At 37.6% G+C, this 26705-nt stretch overlaps 1 protein-coding gene across 1 annotated transcript in view; it reads right to left on the bottom strand.

Moving 5' to 3' along the window:
- Positions 1-3723: 3723 nt before the first annotated feature.
- Positions 3724-26705, bottom strand: part of LOC105295064 (25-hydroxycholesterol 7-alpha-hydroxylase) — a 168041-nt gene continuing 145059 nt past the window's right edge. The window contains exons 4-6 of the mRNA XM_011364585.2: positions 26063-26269; positions 15864-16039; positions 3724-8442 (exon numbers count right to left, since the gene is read on the bottom strand). Coding sequence (XP_011362887.1) covers positions 8155-8442; positions 15864-16039; positions 26063-26269 — 671 coding nt within the window. The 3' untranslated portion in view covers positions 3724-8154. The remainder of the gene's footprint in view (positions 8443-15863; positions 16040-26062; positions 26270-26705) is intronic.

The following is a 26705-nucleotide window of genomic DNA, read 5'->3' on the forward strand; positions in this document are numbered from 1 at the left end:
GTGTCTGTTTTCACTCCCGGGCCAGGGTAGGTGTCTGTGCTGGGGACCTGGGATGGCAGGAGAAAGTGGGGCCGGCTTTCCTGCAGGCCAGCCAGCCCAGGGCAGCTGACGGAACGACGTCCACCGTGAGCGCCACCCGCGGGGCTCCGCTCGCGCTGTGCCGGGGTTGGGTCTCGGGATCCGGAGACACAGCACGCCTTCTCCGGGTGCTGTCCCTCGACTGGCGTCCCGGGCCCCTCCTGCAGCGCAAAGCCTTCCAACCTCCAAGTTCCTTGGGACAAACAGGGAACTTCAGGGACTCTTCCTCAAACTCTCTTTCTAGAATGGCACTAGAATCGCGTTGTCCTCTGCAACCGCGTTGCTTGGTGGGCTCACGTGCTGAGGTCAAGCTTGTCAGGCGCACCCCCGTAGCCACGCCACAGGCGGGAATGGTGCGAAAGCGCTCCAGTTTTAACCCCCAAAGAGCTCTTTGCCTCCTAGCAAGGCAAGGAAACTCTTTGCTCGCTTTCCCTGAGGCTTGATTTGGGTTAAATTCGACCACTTTTTCTAAATGACTCGTCTTAACATGATTCAGGAGCCTTCTATTGCAAAAATTACCAGGTATCCCTGAATGCATGTGCATATGCGTGTGTGACTTTTCTTCCTTGCCTTTCCCCTGTGTTCTCTAAATCCGGCAATACAGAAACAGATTAGAGATCTCTGGAAGAAAAATGACTGGGCTGGGAAGGTTAGACTGCAAAGGGAAAGAGGATTCTGCAGTTACCTTCACACCCCTCCCCCCATATATGATGGACAAGCCTATCTTACAAGTCATCAGGATGCTTTGATGGGGAGTTAGCTTTAATTATGCACACTGTGATATCATTCTACTCACCAGCTGGCGAAAGAGTTAATTCTTTCCCAAAGACCATAGTTGCCCTTGTCTTCTCAACCTGATTCAGAGATGCAATAAAATATGAAGCAAATTTATGATCTGTTTCAAGCTTTTTATGGCTGTATTTTTAAATTCATATATGCACATATAAGAACTATGATCTGTGAATAATTTGAAATGCTATAGTAGAATGATACATTTTAGATAAAACATAACCATATCTTTATATAATTGTCTCAGATTAAAATAAAAAAGAAAAATAGATTTCTAATGTGGACCAAACTGAAAAACTAATGACAGCCATAAACTGCTAACCAACCATAAATTAACATCTTCATCAATGCTAAAATGGTATTGGTGGTTATATAAAGCAATTATTATTTCTCCTTATAAGTTTCAGAATAAAGTTCAGGGATATTTAAAGGATCCATTATTTACAAATGCTTTGCAATCTTAACAGATTTCATATTTTATTAGGAGGATGGTTGCAACTCAAATTTGCTATGTTAATAGAGATGTTTAGAGATGAGAATTTAGATTTAAACATAAAAGTGCTTCATGGCCTAACCTCATTTTATGCATTTATCTGCTCTGGCAATTACTGACGAACTTGGTATAAGGATTTCTTTGTTAAATATCCTTCATCTACTCTTTGAAAAGAGAAGACAAATAATAGCTTATTATGGGAGAGCCTCAGATTATGTACCTAACTGGTCAAAACGGTAGATCACATACTGTCTCTTTAAGTAAGTACAGCTACATTTGCCAGGTACAGTCTCTCTTCAGAGCTATGGTCAAATTCAGGTGCCAGGCTGAGCCTATGCCCCCCATCTGATACTTACGTGAAAAGAAAGTGATTTTCCTAACTAGGCCTCCACAGAAACATGAAGACACATGGAGAAAAGGAAATTTGTCTATTAAAAGCCCCAAGTATCAGGAAGCAGGGGTAGGGGATAATTTAATTTTCTTTTGGAGAAGCATCAGGCATACATAGCTTTAAAGTGTAGATTTCTCAAGAGAGTAAAATTAAGTAAGATCTGGAATTACTCAACAAAGTAAGCACTTTCTAAGATTTAGAAAACATTTTTTTTTTCCTTAATGAAAACAGAACTATGGAGGACCTGGGTGGTGTGCACACTGTTTCTGCCACTCAGTTGCTATTTACACTACATCGTCCCATAGGGTAGTTACTGTGGACGATCATCTCCAAAGGTCGAAAATGATCTTCACTGGCTAAGTCTTAGGACCAGTCTTATTTTTTGCAAGTATTGTGTAGTCTGAGGACTTTCTTCTTTAAAAATGAATACTATTTTATAGCTTTTCTGTTAGTTTAAAATAAGTTCAAAATAAAAAGATTTAAAAAAATGCCTAGTTTCAAAACATGGAGAAAATACTACTTCCTGTAAACTTTTTGACTCATAAAAAATTCAAGTGATTTCAAATACTTAAAAACATTCCATTTAAAGTTTAAAGCAACACATTTATAAAATTTTAAATATATCGGACAGTTCTTAGAAGTTATGGAATGAAAGTACATATCATTTAAACATGAATTTAAGCATAAGAGACAAAAGCAATTACTAAAAAATATGGGTTTTTAGGTAATAATGACACACATTTTGTGTTAACTACAATGTCTAGTTCCTAGAAATAAATTATATGGAGTAAATGTTCTCTTACAAACAAAAAAAATCTTCAACTAATTCGTGCTTTATATTTGTGTTTAAATTTGACTCAGTGATGAATCATTAGATAGTTGTACCTTTACCTGTTACTAATATTTCTCTAAGTTCTCTTATAAGCACTAAATGTTATAAGGGAAATAAAATGCTTCATGAGTCTATCTCTAAACATTTACTTTCTGTGTAGTCTATAATATATCATGTTCTCCTTATAAAAATAAATACATTTAGGAATCGAGAACATAAACTATACCTCAAATAACTAACAGTAACCTGTATCGAACCCTTATCTACTTTAACCATTGAGTATTTTCTCTTGTCCAGCTATATCCTGAATAGAAAATGCACATTATTCCTCACACGATCATGGCTAATTCCAGAGAGGTCTGCAAAATTTTTATTTACTCAATTAACACTTTTTAGCATAAAATTGAAAACAAAGATAATTATTTCATAGATTGTCCATTTAATGACATAATTTACCCCGATCATTAGACAATATTGAACTGACTAGTTCAAATATGCACGAACACCTTCAGAGTCTAAGGTGAGTCCCCGTAAAACCTTAATGACTCATGGGAGTGTTTCTTGGAAAAGCCAGGGGTCCCAGTAAAATGCTGCAAGTACAGTTACTAAAGGAGCCACATCTCATTTTCATCGACAGCATTCCGTATTATGTGCTTTTTTACAGTTTGGATTTCAGCCTTATGAGTAAATAGAATACTGTCCAAATATTATTGCTTCGTTCATTATTTGTGGGAAAGCGATAGGCAGAAGACAAAGACCAGCTCTGATGTGATCTCGCTCCCATTTCTTGTTGCACTTATCCATCTCTCCACGGAATATGAACAATTATTAAGACTTGTAGCCTGGCAAGGTCAGTGTGGTTAAAATGATCTTATTTAAAAACTTACCAGTCGCTGATATTTCTTGGTTCTGTGTTTACTTCCCATGTAAATAACTAAGCAAAAATATATCACTCGGAAAAATAAACACTCTGAATATAACAATTAATGAACTTTTAGGGAGAGTTTCAGAAAATAAGAATCTGTGTATATGTGTGTGAGTGTGGAGGGAGAGGACAGGAAAATTATTTTCGGAATAATTTGCTATTTGTAATCAAATCTAACACATTCCTCGTAGGGAAAGAAGACATGGTCACTCATCTGTGCTTCAAAAACTAATTTATTGAATTTTTGTTGTAAATAAAAGAAAACAAAATAGACTTACAAAGCACCTTCCTCACAATCTTTTTAAGATAATTCGCTTCTTCATAAATCCACATATATACCATTTTAAAATCAAAAGATGATATTGAACAAACAATTCAGGACAACAGTTTTTTTATAATATACAGCATTCCTCTGCCTAAAAATATTTTTAAACATAAGTTTTGCCTAATTATCTCCTATTTAAAATTGTTTAGTAGAGTTTTATGAATTAAATTTATTTTATTCAAGAATGTATTATAAACAGAATAAACATTTAAGCTAAAAGGTTCAAACATTAATGATCACTGATTTAGATTAACACTATAAAGTAGAGTAAGTAATAATTGCTTTGGAGAAATACTAGAGTTTTATGTGACTGCTCATTATAATTTAAAATAATGCTACAGGGAATGTAATCTTGGTTTGCTAACTTTTCCCTAATTGAGTATGTGAATATGAATACCTAATAATGCAGCTCAAGTAAATAATAGTTTGCAATATTGGAGAATTTAATAGTTTAAAACAGCACATTCTATGGGCACATAATTCTTGTTTTATAATTATCGACATTATTTTGTACTAAGATCAAAACCTAGATAATTTTAGCTTTGATCATTGAAATTGGTTTTAAGATTCCATTGTTAAATTAGAAGATGCTTATAGGGAAAGGTACCCAAATTATTCTTTATGAGAAAATAAGCAGGAGTAATCATGCAAATTTTGAGTAGGCAAGCTCCTTTGTCTTAGACTTATGACTCAAAATTTAATGATGAAATGCAGAAATAGAATCAACTGTGTAGGAAAGCCAAAACAAGGAAGATAAAGGTTCTCATATGAGTTGCTTATCAGAATGTCTTATTTAGTGATAAATAGCTTTTTTCTTACTACCTTCGGAACATTTAGTTTTTGCTAAATGAATGCTTCATACTGTTGGTCACTGAAATGAAACATTATTAGTTATTCATCTCTTTTAATTTAAAACTTATGGGAGGCTGTACAAATAGAAAGATGGTTTTTTACGATATATAAAATACAGTTTTAAAAAAATTCTGTAGCCCCAATGACTTTATTTGGTTTTAGTTATTTTTACCATATAATCACGATACCTGATGTACATTTCATTGCACATAGTAATTTTTCGTTATGGGACTTTTCTTTGGAATAAATGATAGATGGTTAGTTAGAACTAGTGATATATCAGAATTTTAGAATAGTTTTAAAGAGATGAATTTATTGCTTACAACTACATTTATAATAAATGAGCTGTGTATGGGACGCTTTCCCTAATAAACTGTGTGTTCTTTAAGAAGGGTGATCCAGGGCATAACATCATATCTAGAAATAGAGGAAATGTTTAACAAATGTTTAGTCGAATAAGTGAATAATGAATAAACTAACGACAAAAATTCATTTCCTTTTACAAATACATAGAAACAGTTTTTAAATGGCACAAACTTCTTAAAGTATGTCTTCCACAACTTTACATTTTCATATTGCATTCTACTTTTCAAAAATAAGTTCACACGTTACTGTGTTCATCATCAACCTCCTGATGAACTGCAGTGTTGAAAAGGCCTTATTATTTTTATTTTGCACATAAGGAAACTAAAGCAGTGAGAAGCAAAGTGACTTGTTGATGATAAACCAGTTATGTCACAGCTAGAATCCATGTCTTTTAACTTATTTCACCATGACATTCTTTTTCTATTCATAAACACACTTTACTAGATTTAAGCCTGTCGCAAGACTCTCTTGTTTTGATTCTACTGTCCACTGCTTTGTATATTTTCTGAACCATTTTATATACTACTTTCTATTCTAAATCCCTATATGTGCTTCTAATTATAAACTATGCAGAAAGTAAAAGAGAATAATTTCCTGTGTCGTCTCTGCTGTAACATCACGGAAGTGTACTTTTGAGATGAATTTAAAAATCTGGAGGTTTCCACTTCAGGCAGTATGGCAGATTAGATGTCCTGGTAGAAAAGGAGGCTGTGCTTTGTGGTATGCCGGAGAGAAAGCCTAGGGCCCAAGCCGAATGTGTGTGCGTGTGCGCACACGCGTGTGCTACGGGGGTTGAGGGTTTGCAGCAGCTTAGGATGGAGGGTGTCTGGGCACCAGGGGAAGGACAAGTAGGGGTAGTTTTAGGGTTGGCTTTGGCTTTTCCCTCAAATTAATTGTCCCACCAACACAGTTTCCTGGGTAAATAGATGATTAAAACATGATGAGTACACATTATGGTACACTATGCAGCAGTTAGAAGAATAGATTAAATATATATAAAGCAATATGGATATATTTTTTAAAACATTGAGCTTCGTAAGAAAATTAAGAAGGATCTGACTTATAGAAAATACATTTATGTAAATTAAAAACATCTACCCAAGATGATAATATATGTTTTATAAAAAGATAAACAGCAAACACTTTAGAATGTTTGCCTATGATGGGGAGGAGTATGATGGTAGAGGTTAGGGATAAAATAGAATAAGTAAAATAAGTAAATAAAGTCAGAGGGGCTTTGTTTGGACCAACTCTAATTGTGTACCATGAACTGAGGGTATAAGGAATATGAACCTGAGGTTAAAATGAAAAGAAGGAAAAAACAAATTCAATGGATAAGTTAAAGAGCAGATTAGATACAATGTATAGGGAAAAAACTAGAAGAGATATCTAAAGAAATTACCTAGAATGTAAACTAGAAATACAAAATAAGGGGAGAAAAGGTCGAACAACATGTAGTTCAGAGTGAGAGGATCTAACACAGAGTCTAAGAGAAGTAATATTCAAAAGAGATAATGGCTGAGAATATCTTGATAAAAGACACACATTCTCAGACTCAAGAAGCGCAAGCAAGGCAAATAGAAAGAGACTAAGCACAGCGAAGACAAAGAGAACATATTAAAACTATCAGAGAGATGAGGCAGACTACCTACTGAATAATTAAACTGATAAGGCTACCCTCTTGACGACAACGATGGAAGCCTTAGGAACATGCAATATCTTCAAACTGCTGAAGAAATAACTCTCGACCCAGATGTGTGCACCTAGTGATATGTTTCCAGATCGAGGGCAAAAATAAAAACATCTTCGATCAAACAAAAGTAGATGTTAGACCAGTAGATATTCACTAAGAAACATTTGCTTAGAGCATGTACTTCAGGAAGGAGAAAAATACATGCTAGAAGATTAAGTATGGTGAGTATTTTATAATGTTATTTCAAAAATAATTTCTTTTTTTTTAAAAAATAGCACATTACTGAAATATTAAAAGTTCTACTTAAGACAGCACAAATTACCCAATTTTATTACCTGCTTTGCCTATTTATACAAAGCATCATCATTTATGTCAGATGCGAGACAACCCCTTGATAATCTGATATTAGAAATCTTTGAATCAAGGACACAATGCTGCATTGCGACATATGGAAATTATACTCCATTACAAATGTTGTACATTCAAAGTAAAACAAATAAACTCCAAGTCCAAAAGGTGAGGTGTCAAAAACAAATACTGCTATCTAGTTTTTCAGTTTATATAAACAGAAGCATTTAGGAAAGACTTAATTGCAATACTGGCATAAACCTTATAGTTTACGCTAAAGCCAAATGCTATAATCAACCTTGGAATGATTTCAACATTTGTTTCCACAGTGAACCTAATACTAAAGTCTAGGGCAACTGCTGAATATATAATAGGTTTTGTGTGTTCTTATACATTCAATCTTATCAGAGTCTAACTTGAACATAAACAGTTGTACAGAACAAGAAATTTTGTTCTATCGAGTCATGGTATACAAAGTAATAAAGAGCATTTATGGATGATTAAATATTGAAGTGAAGTTGAAGTATTTAATCTACTGCAAAACTCATTTAATGCAAACACACCTGGCAATATAGATATTATTGATATTATATGTGAAGGGAACATTTTCATCCAGTCTCTCTCATGGAAATTTAATTTCCTTCTTCTCTGAGAATTTGTAGTTGTGAGACTGAGTCCATTTCCAGCACAAATTTCCAGTAATGCATGAAGTGTGTATGTACATATTAGAGAAGAATTCGAGTGACTTTTAAAAATCCCACAGTCTCAAATCTATTACCATCTGTTTTCTATGACAGGTGAAATGCACAATAGGTAGAAACTTAAAAACCCTATTTTAAGTTTATTATGTTGATTTTGACGTCCATTTTCATGCCACCATTCTGTTTTATTTTCTGATGGGTTTTATGACCAAGTGAGAATTAGACTGATCTCAGAACAAATAAAAATGGGCATTTTTTAAACAAACAAAGCAAAGCTATTACATTTGCAGAAATTAAAAACAAATAGATGAATTGAAAACATTTAGGTTAATTTTGATAGATTTCTTTTCTTTTAGTTTCTTTAAGATCTGACTTTGTACCTAAATAAAACATCGGAATTTGGGTACTGAATACCAAACAAGAAGCGGCTATAGTCTAGTTGTATAAGTTTATCGTCCATTATTTCTAAATCAAAATAAGTTAAAAGTATAACCAACAGTTGCTTTATTTCATTAACTGCCAAAAATCGGCCTGGGCATTTGCTGGTTCCAAATCCAAATGGCAGTAAATAATACCTCAGCTTCTTCCCTCTTTTGAAGAAGGTGGTTTTCTTCTTACCATTTTCTGTAAAACGGTCAAATCTAAATTCCTGTGAAGAAGAAATAGAGAGGGTTAAAATAAGAAATTTACATGAAATAGTTTGAGTTCAGATCCACAAAGTTGCCAGCCCCTACCTGCCTGTCTTCAAAGGCTCCTACAATAATCCAGCAAACACCAGAAAGTAAAACTTGACAAAGTGCAAATCATGAATGAACTTTCGAAAAACTCAAACGCTACTAAGAAATTACTTCTTCCATATCAGAGTGAAATCCAAACACCTATATACTTCTTTCCAATTCACATTTCTCTCCTATGCTGAGGTCTCCTGCACTGTCACCATTGTTACTGTGAATGATGAACGGGAGCTGCCTGAAGATCTCTGATATACTTTTCTTCTGTTCCTTCCCAGCTACTGATGGATGAGAACTTTGAGCTTAGAACGCAATGCTTATTTAACCCAATGCAATTTGGATTAAATAGATATAAGATTCCCATAATCGGTCTTGCTTGTTTTTTGATATTGTACTGAATTTCTCCTATGACGGTTCTACTAGAACGAACTCTCTTTGGGTTAGCTCTAGGGTGGTAGGTGTTCCTGATATGTCTTTGGGTTAGCTCTAGGGTGGTAGGTGTTCCTGATATGTTTTCATCAATGAGTTATAGTATTTGTTACAGCAAATGATGGGACTGGTTCATCTAGGGTATTTGGCCCGCCATCTTAATTTACTCACTTGAGTTTCCAAGAGGAGACTGAGCAACCTTATTTCAGCCCATGGTGGATTATACCATTGATTAAATTAATACACGTGGCATGCATGAAAACGACCAAATATTTCCTGTACTTGGTGCTCATTAGAATTAGACCTGCTCGCCACACAAGTTTGCTAGGGACTCCATGAAGTCAAAGACAAAGAAGCAGTTCAGATCAAAAGCATCTCAGGTTATAGAGAAGAGCCTACGATATGGGGATAGATTCTGAATCTATCACAAATGATCTGTTTTTCTCACTCAAAACGCCAGTGTTAATGTCAGAGAAATTATTCTCTTTAAAACTACTGAGTTTATCTTCATTTACCTAGGATACTTATTCTGATAAATATTCACACTTATAGAACACACTTTGGGTGGCTTCTGTGCCCCCTGACTTGCAAGTGGGTGCAATCATAACGGCAAAGTTAATATGCATTAGAACATAAGCATATCTTTCAGCAGACAGTTCTGGGATGTAGCTGAAGGATCTAAGCAGTGTGGAATGAAACGCACCTGTCCATCCCTGTAGTCATGAATGAGGGCACTCTTTTTTGATGTACAGTTTGTTACTGGGGACAGAGTTACTACATGGCACTCTTTCCTGGTGACCTCTGTCCATCAACGTGGCTCCGGACGACTTGCCTGACTACGGAATCTTTGCTTCCTCCTTCTTACTGACTAATTTTAGGAGACCAGTGCCCTCCCTACAAGCTCCTGGCCTAGGCCAAATCAGTTTAAGTCAATTTTGCCATGAAATGATTTGTTAAGTGGTCCCACTGGAGCCCCATTGTTTAAGCCAGAAAATAAAAAAGATAAATTTAGCTTGACTGTGACTTCATAATGCCCCAGTTTCATAAATAAGCCAGAAACTGTCATGGCTTTCCTGATCTTCTTCATGAAAGAGAACACGCTGCCCTCTGAGAGGCCAGCGGGACACACACACAATGCTCCCAACCCCTGCGACCTTCAGTTAGTGCTTACCTTCCGTTCACTCAAATTTCTAGTCAATCAGTAATGCCTCTCCTCTAGTTTTCCATTACGTTCTATTCAGTTTCCCCATAATAAACATCTTAGAACTTCTTATTTAGTTGGTTAAGCATGAAACAAGAAAAAACCAATTCTTTTGCTCTATGACTATCACCGAGGTCAAAGCGCACATAGGCATAAATATATTTTTGAGTAGAAATTTATTTTCAGTTTGTTTTCCATTTCCAGGGCCAACATGAGGAAGGGCTTCTGGCAGCTGGTTGGGATATCATCTGGTTTTAGCCCAAAAGAGAAGGGGCATAACAGTCACATCCCTAAGATTTTGGGGACACGGCGATATAGAACAAAGGGTTAGGAAGCTCAAGAAGCAAAGTTCATGTGGAATAAGTTAAAAACAGGATTCATCATATCAACTTAAACTCTTTGCAGTAACCATAATAGCTCAGTGCTTCATAATTAAAGAGGGTCAATTAAACACAATATCATTAAGTGGATGAGAACAGAGAAACAGCAAGAGAAAGAATGAGACGCTGAAATTCCCCACTGCTCCTCTAACGATTGTTGTGGTTGACTCCTCAACATCTTTCTTCTGTGTAAGATTTGTCCAGGCTCCAATCGTGGTAATCACATCACTCGGGCCTCTGATTTAGGTCGGGGTGTGTGAACCAATCTCATCCATGCTATGGGGGAAAAGCATGCTATGGGGACATCTGGGAGTTCCCTTCTTGTGAAGGAAGAAAAACAAACAGCAAAAAAGGTCCGTCACCCTTTCTCCTCTAGTTATATGTGGGTATGATGCCAGCCACTGCCGCTGCTTCACTGCCACCAGGCTGAAGACAGAGCTAACCCACAGGAGATGGCAGAGCCAAGAAATTCCAGGAGACTGGAGTCACACTGTCTTATTTATCTCTATTTTTAAAGCACCCAACAAAGTGCTATGCACATAGTAGAGGTTCCATATATGTTTGTCGAATTAATGAATAAATACATGACAATAAAGTATATTTTAAAAGCAATCTTCAAGCTTTTGAAGAAAACAGAAATATTGAATGAGTAAATAAACATGTAGAGAATGAAGAGTAGATGAATATTCAGTGTTTACAAAGGGAAAGTGGTATAATATTTAGCACTAGACATCAAGACTGGATAGATGACTCAATTTTATGGATGGAGAAGAATTTTTGGTATAAGTGACGAGGAACATTGTATAACACCCTAATTTGTGTTCTCCAAATATTATGTTTAGTTCAGTTCAACAGATTTTTTTTTTTTTTTAAAAGTAGTTCCTGAATGCAAAAAGGCATAAAACATGGTCTTGCTGACGTAGGTGACATCCAGTATGATCAGGTCTCGTATTTATTTGATTCATCATTTGAGTATAGGAATCTAGATTTGACAAAAGATATGACTTCCTAGAAATAAAAACTGTCACTGTTTTACGTGGATGACTGAGGGCTGCACTGCTGCCCATGGTTTACAGTCAGTCTTCCTGGGAACAAGATGACAGACGACAGAAATTCCTTTTTATCTCCATGACTTGGGTTCTAGGCAGTAGTGTGCTGTAGCCAGCTTGTACTAGCTCATTTCTTCTCAGCTCTGTGGTAGGAATCTTCACGTTGGTAACATGGGATCAGCCAGGGTGGGAGTATTTATACCATGAAAACTGACAAAACCAAGGTTTTTTGAGTGCTGGTTTACCAGCTGGTTCCACCATAGCTGGTATGACGTGCCAGTTTACTGGTATGGTAGAAACTCTCTCAACATGAAGCATCTGGATATGAGAATGAAGCCATGTGATAAGGCCGAGCCTCTAAACTATAAACTCTTAAGGATAGAAGTCTTTTTCATTTGTGTCACTCGTTATGACCATCAGCATGCTTTCTGAATAGAAGATGCTCAGTATACATTAGTTTCTTTGACGTATACTGGGGGCACAATCTCTATTCCACGTTGAGATACAGACAAAAATTTATTATTCAGAATATTTCTTCATTTGTCATGACTAGAATAGTTTAAGAACAGTGACAATAACCAAAATAATACCAATACGGCAATTTTTATAGTAATTTAGAATTTTTTCAAGGGCTTTCAAAGTCATCTATCACTTTATTAATCCCTACACTTCCAAGAGGTAGATAGGGCAGATTTGCATGAGGTCAAGTAAAACTTTTCAAGTTCAGAGCTTTAGGGGGTACTTCATGGCTTTGTAATTTCTTTGTTATTTCACCGTGTTCTTACTCTAGGAGGCTACATGGCCCTGATAATGTGTTACTAACTTAAACATTTGTTGTTTCTTCCATATGGACTTCCCCAGGCCTCCTTTTATATCTTAGCACCTCTGGCCATAGGGAAAACACCCAATAGATTCTGTTCTTTCTGTAGCTCCAGTTGTGCATTTTGACCAAAAAAAAAAAAAAAATTGTCATCATTTACTGATTCTTTGAGACCCAGGGCTTAAATTCTGGTTGGTAATAAACATAAATTTGAGAAACCTTTCAGAAAATTTTGAAAAGCTTCTCATTCCTTGCTAATTTATCTAGACTTTCTTGGGTAGCATTTAGATTGATAGAGAAGAAGAAAGAATTGGAAAGTGGTATTTCCTTCACTCTCTCTCATGGTTTACTTTTTACTTGCCGATTTGTTTTCCCACATGGGCAAGAGCCACCGGACTGGCTACATTACAATAAGCTAAGCAGACAATATTCAGGAAAATAATTCTTAACACAGAGGTTACATGTTGGCAGTTGACAGACCCACTTAGGTCGCCAAACACTTTGTTTAGCCCACGCTGTGTTTTAAACTTTACTTTTCCAAATATTTAAACATTTTAAGTATTATTCAGAAATCCGTTTTTTGAGTTAAAAAAAAAAAATGACTTGGCCGTACCAGGTCTACATGCTTGTAAGAGCTGAGGGTTAGTTCGGAAGTAGCCAAATGGGCTCATTTAGCGGCCTCCTGGGCTCTCCCTTTGCCATAGTTCTCACCACTCCTGATAGAATTGCTGTATTTACACACAAGCCACTTCATCTATTTGATCTAGTTAGGCCCAGAGCATATTTGAACATGCAATAGCCATGTTGATTTAAATTTCATCTGGAGTGTGTTTTCATTTTCAGTACAGTAATCCACCCAGCACCCCACTTATGTATCGACCTTCTATGGACACCCTCCCGTGTGCTCGGTAGGCACTAAGAAGGCAGAGAAGATAGTGACAGGACCGTTTTCCTTCCGGAGCTTATAGCAAACGGGAGCACAGACAAGTCAACAAGTAATTGCAAAATACTGTTGTGCACCATAATAAAATGAATAAAAGGTACACACAGGCCACAGAGTGGGCAACGGCAAGTTCTGAGGAATAAGGTGGGAATCGGGGACACTGTGAAGGAAGAGGTGATTACGAGTGATTCTTGTGGAGTAATCTGGAGCCATCTGAGTGGACAAGTAGGGAGGAAATTCAGGAATAGAGACATGTATGAAGGAAGACCATGTCCTTTTTCAGAAATGTAATATTCTAGAGTCTCTTAGTCTTGAATGTCCTGACACTATGCCTCGTTGGGTTGAAAGAATCTATGCTAGGTCTCTTCAGGCTCTGTGTTCCAAGAATTACTACACTTTTATCTGGAGTTAGTCTTTCCTCACAGTTTTGATCCAACAGCTATTGCTTGTTTTCTATATCTAAGGCCTGGCCTTCCCTTTCAAGATCCACAGTGTACAAAAGACAGGAAGTGGGGAATATAAACCTCTGATGAGCTCCTGGGCCAGTGCTCTTAGCAACAAATGGCCAAGGACAGAATTCTCTTCTTTACTGTCAGCGCATGGCTGTTTGGATGGGCATCTGTCATATGAACATCTATAACACATTATTGCTCTAAGTTAAGAACGAAAGGAATTGATCTACATGCCTGATAGTGGGCAATGCTCAGTAAATGTTCATAGAATGAAGGATTACATAAGACCTTGCCAAATCATGTAAAAATGGTTCCAAACTATAATTAACACTCCTCAACTAATTCCACAAAAAACCATACCATGGCAAAAAAATTAGCTAGTTAATTTTACCATTAGTCAGACATAACTGGCTAACGTTGGGCCTAGTAAATAATAGAGAGTGCTCGTCAACTTAAGTGAGAGCCACCCTAGTGATGCTAAGTCAGTATTCACAATATCGCGATTCTGTTCTTCCACAGATTTAGTACGAGGCAAACCTGTCTAATTATTCTTAAGACCGGTCGATTTATTACGTAAAGTTTGGGCATTGCTATTTAGTATTCTACAGAAATACTGGAATGCAGATATAAATCAGCATGCTTTCAACATTTAACTTGGGTTTTTAAATTCCTAAAAGCCTAACTCATGGTCTTTTCCATCATGGGGACAGGGGCAAGGGTGGAGGGCAGGAGGAGGCCAAAGGACAGTACCATAAAAATAGAGGTAATCTGGCAAACGTTTATTGTGTATTTGTTGATAACTTTAATGTTAATTTTACTATTGTGACATGAAAAAGAGACTACTGGAATAATAACATAATGAAACGCAAATTAAAAATTATAGCTAGAAGCAAAACTATTCAAAAATTAAGAAATATTTTTCAAATATCAGTTATTTATTTGCTCTTTTTTATTGACTATTTAATTACGTGTAAAAATTTCGATGTTTACAAATAAGGAAATAAAGCTTATCTGCAAAATGTTCACTTATTAATATGCTAGTTCCAACTTGCCATCATCATTCATTTAATGCCTCTTCTTCTGAAACACATAGAAACCACAGGGATGTTTTCCTCTCCTCTAAAAAATTTTGCCCTGCTGGATGAAGTCAATACAGATCATCTCATTGTATTGGAAGTCTGTCCTCTTCTCATTAGTTTCCAAAATTCAACAATACTTTAATCCAGCCTGGCTGTAAGACATCTCACTCAGAAACTGGTTTTAAAAGTGGTCTGGCTTTTGAACTGCTCAAAAAGAGCATGCGAATTTCCCTTTGGAAAAAAAAATAGCATTTTATATACAAAAACCACTGCAGCAACAGCATGACTTCACAAGAAGCACAGGCAGAACAAGACTGCATTCAATTTGCATGCAGGTGGTGAACCTCTGAAGTGGTGTTAAGGGATGAGCCAGAGTGGATTAATTTCCAGTCTTTGATATTCATTAACTCCAGCTTTGGAAAAAAAATACAAGGAGATGACACAATTACCCTCAGAGCTTCACCCGTGAGCAGTGGCTTTACAATCACAAGTTCATAATGCCATCCTAATTGGTCAGGAAGGGGCACCTACCTTTAGCAAGAGGTGAAAAAGTACATGGCCTTAGCTATGGCCATGATGGTATTCAACTTCAGGACATCAACCCAATTCTGGCAATACTTAGCAAAACATTCATCATTATTTATTCTCTAAGCTGCCTGTCAATAGCTTACCCTCTATGAAACCTAATTTTGGCCTAAAGATAAAGGCCAAGGTACAATGTCCATTGCATTTGAAGAAACTGGCATTGAGTCCCATCACTGTATTTCTATGTATAGGCCACATGAAATTTGAAAGAGAGATCCTTAGGAAACACTTCGATAAATAGGAAATTTTTCCCATTGGAAGGAAAAACAAAAGCCATCAAGCTGTCTCGAATCCCATCTGGAACAAGGCAGCAAAAGGAAGAGAGAGAAAAAGATCATGAGGAAGAGCAATGTGCTTGCAGTCTCTGAGAAGTAGCAGTGACCAGCCTGATGTTTGTTTACCTCTGGAGCTTCAAAGATTTCCGGGTCATAGTGCAAGAATGGAGGAAAGATGGCTATGAAGTCTCCCTTTCGCAGACGGTAGTCCCCAGTCTCTGAAGGTAGAGTCAAATCCTCTTGAACGAAACGAATGATGCTCGAAAATGAGCAGAGTCGTAAAGCCTCGAGAATGGTGCTTTCTGAAGGAGACAAGCAAGCAACAGCTTTTTAAGATATGACTGGTCCCGAGAAGTGCCCAAAATTTGCCATTAAAGCTCATCACCAATAGCTCTGATTGAAAAGGAAACCCATTCCTAATCAGATCCGCCGAGTGCAGAGCTGGAGCCCATAGTGGCTTTGCATGGCCAGAGTGAGGAGGGACAGAGTGAGACAGCCGTGGTCTGGTCTAAGCCCCGCTTGGGGGCATTTTGCAGACAGAAGGCAACAGTGCTGTGCTCTGGCAGAAAGTCATTAATTAGGATTTTTGTAGGAAGAAATGCAACCATTTCAGGAGAGGAATGCTGTGTTATTGGTTTACCCACTGTAAATTAAAACCATACCCCAGTTAAAGTCCCCTGTTGGTGGGTTACGTCACCAACCTCCAGAAGAGCTATGCCTTTAAAGCCAGTCTTAGGTATTTAATAAGCACTTAGGCAGGTAATAGTAAAGTAATTATAGTAGTGCTTGCTGACATGGCTCAACACCTAATTTCTTTTATGCTAGCTGTAAATAAAATGTGAGTCAGCATTGGCTGGAAAAAATTCAAAGGAAAAATACTTTTACAAGATTCAGAAAAAAAACCTCCTTTCTCTCAGCATCCAGTGAAAATAACAGCCACCATCATAACCTGGAAGATTCCAGAAGCGGAATGTCCTTGCTTTCCCAGTGGCCTTCACCTTTTGCTCCTAGCCCGACAGATTTTATGGCTAATTTCCGGCAATTTATCCTGGCAGTTTGAGGAGGAATTCCTTTGGGAATAATATGCATAATTTGCATAAATCATTCTGATAGCATGCATATCAGCATGTAGCTCCTGTCTAGGTCTGCATCCCTGCCTTCATAATCAAAACTGACTATGTTTTCACCAGCGTGAATGGGTCCTAGGATATAAAGCTTGATTCCTTCTAATCAGCAATGTGAAAAAGAGCTCCAAATTGAGTGTTTCTCTCCCTTTACATGGTAACAAATGGTTGGTTTATGACTTGCAATGTAGAATCACACGCGAGCGCGCACACACGCGCGCACACACACACACACACAATGGCCCAGTTTCCTAGTTTTCAGCAAAGCTCCGAAACATAGGTACCGAATTACTATATTACAGAGTCAGACTGGTCAGTGAGGGCTTGCGCCAGCCAAAAAATAAAAATCAATGCTATTTCACTAAAACGTAAATCTCTGCCCAGCTTGCATAGAGATTTCAAGAAGCTTTGGGTGGCTTCTCCCAGGAGGTTTTTCCCTAAGCATGCATTTGTCGAAAGAAATGAGGCTGCGGTCAGCTCTGTGTGGCCAGTGTGGTGATCCGATGTGACGTACAGTGAGGCTGTGCATATTCTTTTGGACTGCCTTCGTTATTATAATCAGGCAGAGTCAAATCGGTTTGTTGGTGATGAGGCCAGAAAAGAACTTTGGTTTTGGAACATGGACTCTACTGCGGATAGCCACAAGGCACCTGACGCGATGGATTTTAGCTGGCAGGACACCAGTGACCAACATTTCTATGGCGAAAAGCAAGGGTCGTCCTCCCCTGGACTGCTGCTGGCTCTGTTGGGTCAACAACAGTACAGCATCATTTTAGCTTGTGGTGTGAAATGGTAGCTGACATATGTAGCAGTGCTGTTCAGACAACAAGTCCAGGAGGGGTGTGGGAAGAAGAAATACAAAAGCAAAATAATTGTGGGGTGGCTGCTGTGACAAGGCAGGCATTTAACAGTCCAAATAATGTGGTCATATCCGATTGGCTGACGTGCTCACGGGAAGCATGGCAGCTTGCGCCCACTGCAGTATCACAAATGACAATTGGGCAAGCATATCTTATGCAGAAGTTAATCACAATAATGGAGCACAAAGTGTGGCTTAGCGGTCAGATCGTAAATGACAAATCTGTTTTACCTTCCAGTACCAGTAATGTGTGCAAGACGACGTTGGCTCTCGCTCTGAGCGATCATGCCGATAATCACTAGATGACAAAAGTAATGAGTTGCATTATTATTAACAATGAAGAGTGGGGCTTCTGTGGCTCTGTGTTGCCACAAACACACAAAAGCCAACAGCTTTTCCACCAGCCCCGAAGAACGCAGGCAGAGCTATATGTTGAGAAGAATGACAACTGCACAATAAAAAAACTGCAGCCTCTACTTGTAGTTGTCATAGTTGAGCAGACACCAGCCAGTGCCACTGACAGACCAGCTGGGCCCTGGGAGGGCTTCCATGCTGCACCAGGAGGTACAGTAAATTATCCTGCACGGTAGAGCAACATCTGTTTCTGTGCTAGTGCCGAACAAACAAGGCAATTTAAAACATACCAAGGGATAACCAAGCAACAATTGAACATGACCCTCATTTTCTCTCTCTTCTCACACATGAGGTGCTAAACTTCATTGTGCAAACACTCCACCAAAGAGAGGCCGGGTTAGTATTTGAGAAGGTGTTGTCAGAGAGATTTTACATATTTCCAAAAGAGAAAGGAAAAGCTTATAGTATTGTTATTCTTAGAATCTTCCTCCCCCCCTTCTATCTTTATTTCTTTTATGCCAAAGCTAGCACTCAGTTCTCAATTTGCTCTAGAATTAAAAAAAAAAAAAAAAAACTTTCCATACACTTATAAATATTCAGTCTTTAAACCTAATTTGCTATACTTAGTTCACATGCCTTCAAGCATTTGTCTTCCAATTTCCACTGAATAAATGCGTACTAATGAGAACTAGAGCAAGCTGCTGAGGCAAAGCTGGGTGACTTGGGTCTGGCCTGCCACCAGCTTGTGATAGGCGGGCAAATTGAGTTAAAATGAAAAGTCTTGTCAGCTGAAATTCAACATGGTAGCCAAACAGCAAGCTGTCAATCATTCCAGCCAAAACAAGGGACTGCAGGTAATAAAAGGTCGTTGCGATCATTACTGAGCTTGGCTTTCATATGTAAGTTAATTTTAATTAAACATGATCTCTATCTGTAAATGTTTTATAAAACTTATTGTGCATAATAGATTGTTAATTTATACTAACATTTAGCAGGTAATAAGACCCTCTACTTATTAAACGCATTGTAGAAAAATGGCTATCAAGAATGCAAATATTTGGGGGATAATTTGTACCAGGCACTGCAAGGCACCAACAACTGCAATGGTGATTGAAATAAGGCTGCCTGTGTTTTATTAAGAATCGAGGTTTGCTGACCGGTGTACACCAGGAAAGTGGATTACTGAAGTTCCATACCTGGCCTACACATCAGAGCCTGCACTACCTTCTTCACCTGGCTGGGGAAGATTTGTTTCTCTTTGGGATATAAAAATATTCTGATTCACTATTCGTTGTAAGCAAAAAGCTAGGGAATCTGTTGAGCTAAGATGCTTTACAATGTAACTGTGAAGGGAAAGGGCAAACGGAAGGAAATGCTGATAGAAAAAGGCGTGTATGTTTTGTTTTTTGCCCTCAGATGTCGATTCTAGCTGTAATAATTGACAGATGATTCTCATTTGCAGATTTAAGGCACCGAAGCAGGGTAGGACTATCAAGAATGCACGTTACAATGCAAACACAAATAAGCACATCCAAGTTTCTCCCTCGCGCTGAGGCCACGTCTGTGTATGTGGAATGAATGTACTGTGACACGGCCAGGCTGTTAATTTGGATCATCGTAATGATTGGTGCAGACTGTCATACTATCTGATTAGCCATGGTGATCAGTGGATGGCAGCTATGGCTGGAGCGAAATGAACAGCCAAGCCCTGCCACAGTCTTCCGGGGCCGAACGCTTGGGCGGTCTCAGAAAGAAGGTGGATGAGAAAGGGGAGTAGGGAGACTTGGAGCCAGTGTGCTCTAGAGGATGTGAGGAAATAAAGCCACGGTCTAGATGTGTGTGCGTTTTTATGTAACTGCCTTCAAGACAGGTGAGAAAGTAAATCTGAAATTGTAATCATCAGATAATTGGAAGTAAAAGAACAAATTTTTGGCTAGACAGTTGTATATTTTAAGTAAAGTTAAAAATAAACCTGAATTGGTACGAATGCCTACTTTCATTCCGCACTGCAGACATGGCCTTTGGTTTACTGCTAAAATAGGGAAATATAAATTCAACATTCATATAGTCCATAAACATTTATTCAGGTACTACTCTGCTCAGGGCACTGGGCCACTGCTCTTGGTGGAAAAAGGAAACACAGCATATGGATTTGGCCTTCATGGACACTGCAATGTATGTAGGTAGTTCAAAGTTGAAAGGTACATATAAACAGGAATGCTCTCAAAGACCTTGGTGAAGATAGCACACAATTTCTGACGCCATAACTCCAATGGCGGCGGTCACTACATTTAAGTGGAGTTATTTTTTCTGTTCTGAGCTGAAATTTTCCTCCCTTAAACTTCCACCCTTTAGAAAACACGAAGACAAAAAAAAAAAACTTCTAATTCCTCTTCCATGTGACAGCTCTTTAAAAATATTTAAAGACGACTATCATGCCATTTTTAAGCTGCATGTCAGAGGAGATATGGCCTTCAGTCTCCTGACATCCTGAATGAATTCAATTAGTCACTGTGCCTCTAAAACGTGGCAGAACTGGGTGTGCTACTTCAGTTGGAAAAGTAGAGAGGAACTACTTTCTCTGCCCTCGCTACCATATGTCTATTAACGTTTTGTTGGAAGCAAATGAGCAACAAATTTTTGAAATACTAACATCACTGATGTGTCTTAAGCTTTCTGATATCCCAGAGATTATTATCAGCACTGCTGGCTGCCCATTAGAATCACCTGAAATGGTTAAAAAGTAATAATAATAAATGCTCTATCCCAGATCAGTGGAATCAGAACCAACACATTAACTAACACCTTTAACTTAGTGGGTGTAAACCTTGCACATTACAATCATCCAGGGAACTTTTCAAGCCATCGGCCTGCACTTCAGACCAATGACATCAGGACCTCTTTCGGGGAGACCAGGAGTGAGCGCTTTTTGAAGCTCCTCAAACGATCCCAGCAAGGATTCCAGGCTGAGAACTGCTGCTTCAAACCCTTGTCTGCTCAGCCACACATTGATTTCCTCATCCTATTCATATGCAGTTGATTTTCAGACCTAAGGACAATCATCCGCATTCTCATTAAACTTCTCTTTCGATCCTTTCAACTTCTGCTTCCGGCATTCATTATATCATCTAACCCTCTTAGCTTTGTGCTGATGTGAAAATTTGATAAACATTCAATCAGTGTCTTTCACTTTTTAACCAATGTTTCCTCATATTATGTACAAAAATCTCACTACGTGACTCCTGGTGGACCCTTTGTGGGAGGTGCCTCTCCCCCGAGCTCCCGTTAGAAGTTTCTAATATAATGTAAAATTTATACCTCTTGCATATCCCCACTGGAAGAGAGGATTTCGTTAAACTTTACTATTGTTGTCTAAATTGTTTATGCTTTTAATTTTTAGATACACAATTATTTTATAATATTAAATAAGCTTTTTCAAAATAACACCTACGATTGTGCCAAATATACCACACTAAAATGTTTATAATAAGGGAAACTGTGTGTGTCAGGGGAAAATGGAGACTCTATTACCCATGTCACTTTTCCATAAATCTAAAACTATTCTAAAATGAAACATTTTTATTTAAAAAAATTGTCCACAAAATTCTGATGTGAACCTCTAGCTCCAACCTCACCCTCATACCCAACTGCATTTGAGAATTAGTGATACACATCCTTGTTAAAAATAGTGGTCAAGGTCTCCGGTACATCTCTAGAGAATTTTTCCCTGAGGCGACAGTGTTATGGGCTAGCGCTGAAGTTAGACAGATCTAGCATCAATTTCTGCCTCTGCCACTATCTAGTAGTATGATTTGGGGTGGTTAACTAACCTTTCTGAACCTTGTTATCCAATAATTAAATGAAAATAAAAATACTTGAGGATTAAATAAGCTAATATATGTAAAGTAATTAGCACAGTGCCTGCCACATAGTAAAATAATCGTTATTAACATTTTTATTTGTAATGTCTCATCCTGAAATTAAAAATACAGCTAACTCTATCATCATCTAGCCTGCATTTTCAGATCTCGTCCATGTGCAGAACACGGCTGGCTTTGCTGAATCGAGATACAAAGAATTCCTCTTTCCTCTCAGTTTGGACAAAGGAAAAGGACTGTGATGATTCTGGTATCAGCCAGAGGGGAAAAGCCTGGGTGTGGACAGAAAATCCAAATTAAAGTCCCAACTCTCTCCTTTACCTCTGTGACCTCAGGCAAGTTATTTAGCACCTGAGAATTTTCTCATCTATCAAAATAACGAGAAAAATAATAGCTCTCCCAGTTCCCTGGTATCTTGGTGAAGATCATATGAAACAATACAAGTCCATAAAACTGCTTCGAAATATTGAAATCATTAATAGATTTAATATGGGCTCTACCCAATAATTATTATTATTTGTTATTAAAGAATCTGTACTTTTTCCAACTAATCGTTTCTGTTTCTCCCTCCTCCCCAACTCCTCACACACACAAAAATGGACTTAGAGTCTTTTATAGAATTTAGCTGGAGAATCACTGTAAGCTATTAATTCTAGAGTTACTATAATATATGATCTCCTCTTTAAAAAAGTATTACAAATTTTGTGCAGTGCTAGTTTCACGGCACCTCCTTTTATTCTAATATCCCTCACTTGGACCATATTTGCAAATTTTCTCATTTGGGGGATATGTAACTGAACAAAATTGGGTGTCTGCAGTTCACCTAAGCAGTTCAGGAATCATAATCCACTTTGTGTTATGTTCTTTCTTAGAGTCCAGCACAGTTGCTCTCTCCACGTGTGCTACTCAGAAAGAGCCCTCCTGTGGGACAGGGCGGACTGGAATTTGATACCAGCTTGGTTCACAACTACTGGAAAATGAAGAAAACAATTTAACACTGTAGGGATGGCACTGAGGCTAAATATCATTTTAGTGATAACAACAGATAACATTCACTGAATTCATTTTTTAATAAAGTAATTAAAACCAATAATCCGGGAAAACCTGAAAGAAAAAAGAAGAACCAAAAATAATTGCCAACCCCGGAACAAAAATTCCACTTTGAAAACCTCCCCCCCCTGGAATAACCCCTCCCTTCCCCCTAAAAGTTTTCAAAACTCCAATCCAACAAAAAACGCCCCCAATGAAAATTAAGCCCCAAGGAAAAAGGAACCGAAACCCAATGGAATTAATAAACAAACTAATTTAAAAATTAAAATTAAATCGAAAAAACCCTGCCAAAATGAAAAAAAAATTTAAGGAAAACCAGAAAAACAAAAACCCTAAAAGAAAGTAAAAAAAAAAAAAAAAAAAAAAAAAAAATTATCTTTTTCCTTAAAAGACAAGGGTAGAGTGGTTTTAAAGAAAGAATTTTGAGAGCATTGGATAAAAGCCTAAATCCCTTACAACCTCTTACAACAGACGACTGCTTTGGGCTTGAGATTTAAAAGCCTACTCTATGTTACACATTTAAACTTTTACTGACATCAAGTGTATATTGATGTCAGAAGAAATGTGAGACCATCGAGACCTGCAGGATTGAGCCAGGAAGGTCAGTAGGACAGACACTGTGATTTGCGTCACCTACACTCCATTGGGCTCTGTCTTCTATGATCACTCTACACAGGAGAAATACTTCTTGTTGAGGAATAAGAAACCCTTTTCTATGGCCCTCTAACTTTCCTTTTCAATCTTGCTAGATAATAAATGTATGCTGACATGCAGTATCTCTGTAAAAAAATATCTCCTTTCCCTTTGCTGTTCCAATAACAAATTTCTCCGTCCTGGTTAAAAAAAAAAAAAATGCAGCATTCAGCCCTTCATTTCATCCTTATGATCTTTCTTCTTATAATAATAAAAATTCAAGATATCTCCTTAAAAAGAAGTTGTACTTAGAATACACAGAATTGTCTCCTTAAAGAGAAGAGAAGAAGAAGCACATACACTCACACCATGTGCTGCACTGTAAATATTTAACTCTGTAATCCTTGGCTTTTGCACATATAGATCATAATCTTTCGATATCCAGAAATATGGTTGAACTATGACTAGATGCAGAGGTTATCTGCTGTATCACTGAATTACATAAAACTTTGCTTCACTCTGCAAAAACCAGTCTAAAAACGCACACTATTTTCTGGAAATTAACTTCTCATAATGAAGGTTACCTGGCCTCTGCTGGTAACTGAGGTCAACCTGAAGAGAGGTCCACCTTCTAGATGGCTAAAGGCTATCAAGGCGCTGGTAAGTGAGCTGTACATTTATGAGAGCTCTGAGGATGAAAATCCCTAGCTCTAGCTATGGACTTAAATGGACCCAAATTATAGCTCCGGAACTTGCCATTTCTTCTGATCGAACATATTTAAAACTTTTCTGCTTTAATACCACAATTTTAAAATGATATTTTCTTTCGATAATGAGCAATTGAGAGTAAAAAGAGAGTTGATGAATGTCAACCAAATTTTTAAGAGTAATAACTGTCTGCAGAATACAAACACGCATCCCTTGAAGTTTATTTGCTCTGCTTCCCAGTATACATCGTCTAATTCATAAATGAAATCAAAATTACTTGAATATATAGAAAATGCAACCTTGGTCTTCACAGGAACTATAAATCTCCTACCCAGAAAAAACTGTGTATCCATGTAAAGGCAAGTATTTCATGCAGATTTTGTTCATTTGTTCCTCAATAATTCTCAAAAGAAAAATACAATAATATTTATTTTTTAATAATACTGAGATTATTTTCTTTCTCCAAGCAAATGTAAAATTACTTTGATAATATATGCTAAAAACAGCCAACTACAAGGTGTCACATTTTTCCTAATTGACTAAACGAGCTAGCCAATGGCCAGTATAAAGAGAGCTTCTTGGAATTGCCTCTGATGGGTTTTATTCTAACCAGTGTGAAGAATGTCTTGGGCCATTCTTCTTAAGGCCAGCCAGTGGTCAGGACCTGTAGGGCCTTTGCACCCAGAAGTTCTCACCAAAAATCTGGAACATATTTAGAAAATAAAAATTGAGGCCAACATGGGCTAAAATACTTGCCTGCATTGTCAAAGGAGCAAAGCAACAAAGATATAAAGACTTATTCTTGTGTTTGTCCAAAGGGGCTGGGAATATCGCACAGTAAAGGATCCCACGGGATGAAATATCAGTACAGAAGGAACAGAGAATAACTCGCTGATGTGGAATTTCACTTTGGGAATTCAAATTCATCATGTAATGATGGTGGTCTTATCAAAACCAGTAAAGGAGAATGCAATCCACTGTCATCAAAAGCTCATGTCTCCGGCATACAGATGTGTATAAAAACAGGAAAAGTTTTGTCACTCCCGACCTCAAACGTCTTTAAAATAGTGACCATGCATGTTTTGTGAGTCAGTGCACAATGGATTAAAATATTTGACATTTCACAAGGAGTAATTTGTAGTTGTCGGCTTTTCTTTTTCCTCCCTCCCTTCTTTCTCCCCCACCCCCAAGCATGTTTAAATCATCAACTATCAGCAGAAATCACTTGTACTACATTTTTGAGAATCATACACTCCAAGCTGTATAAAACATCCTAATCTCTGCATGAAAATATAGACACCATTTTAGGGTAGAATAAATACATTTTACACATAAGTTGCATTTCTAAAATACTTTCTTGTTCAAACCCTGAACACCTCTCTTGTAGAGATAGAGCAGCAGTGTTTGGAAAGCATTAGCACACCAACAGATGCTCAGAATCAAATGACTTAATAGGCAGAAACTTTTTTTTCAAATAATTGCAAAGCTTTGGTCTAGCCTTTTGCATACCTCGCATAGTTAATTACCTAGGCCTTAATGTTTACATGCAATGAGAGTATCTACAGCTATAAACTACATAATTTATAATTGATGTAAATGGGTGTTATTATGTCAATTAGGCAGCTGTGTCCTCCACCTCTTGGTAAACAGCTTTGAGAGATAAACTGAGTTTGCGAAGAAGTAACCTTCTTTTCTTCATAACATATACAAATAAATTACCTAGGTAGACCAGGCTGTCCAATTGTTCTCTGGTGATGTGGATGGAAAATCCGGACCCTCGCTTTTGACCTGTTGACTGCAGCAAATGGTCAATTTCGTCACGCAGCGCTGCCATAGCTTCTGGGTGCCGTAGAAGGTAATACATCACCCAGAACGTAGTTGGAATAGTGTTTGCCACAGAGGCCCAGAGAAAGCCTAAATGATGTGCTGGGAGAAAATAAGTGAAAAGGAAGATTAATAGCGTTTATTACACTGATTAGATTTGCAGTGTGCTAATTAAAAGATGTTAGGACACAGACCCAGCCAAGGATCAGTGCATGCTAATGAGGACCAATAGGCTTCTGAAGTCTAATTTTCTGCTTAATGAGAATAGTTTAAAATGTAATGTGTGTGTGGGGGGGGGGAGGACAGGGTAGGGAGGTGGGAGATGAGCTAAGAAGAGTAAATGCAGCTTAGTTATACTCTTTCTCATTATCACCATTAAGTATCTTGTTTCAACACCTCAGCAAAAAAAAAAAAAAAAAATCAATTATCACAGAGGGTTGTTTCAGAATAAAACATTTTATCATTAGCCAATTAGAAAGAGCATAAAAATTTTCAAGGTCGCCATTTTGTCTTTTTATTTCAAAGGTCTATTGTAAAT

The sequence above is a fragment of the Pteropus vampyrus genome, unplaced genomic scaffold, assembly GCF_000151845.1.
Source record: "Pteropus vampyrus isolate Shadow unplaced genomic scaffold, Pvam_2.0 Scaffold99, whole genome shotgun sequence".
Classification (NCBI taxonomy): domain Eukaryota; kingdom Metazoa; phylum Chordata; class Mammalia; order Chiroptera; family Pteropodidae; genus Pteropus; species Pteropus vampyrus.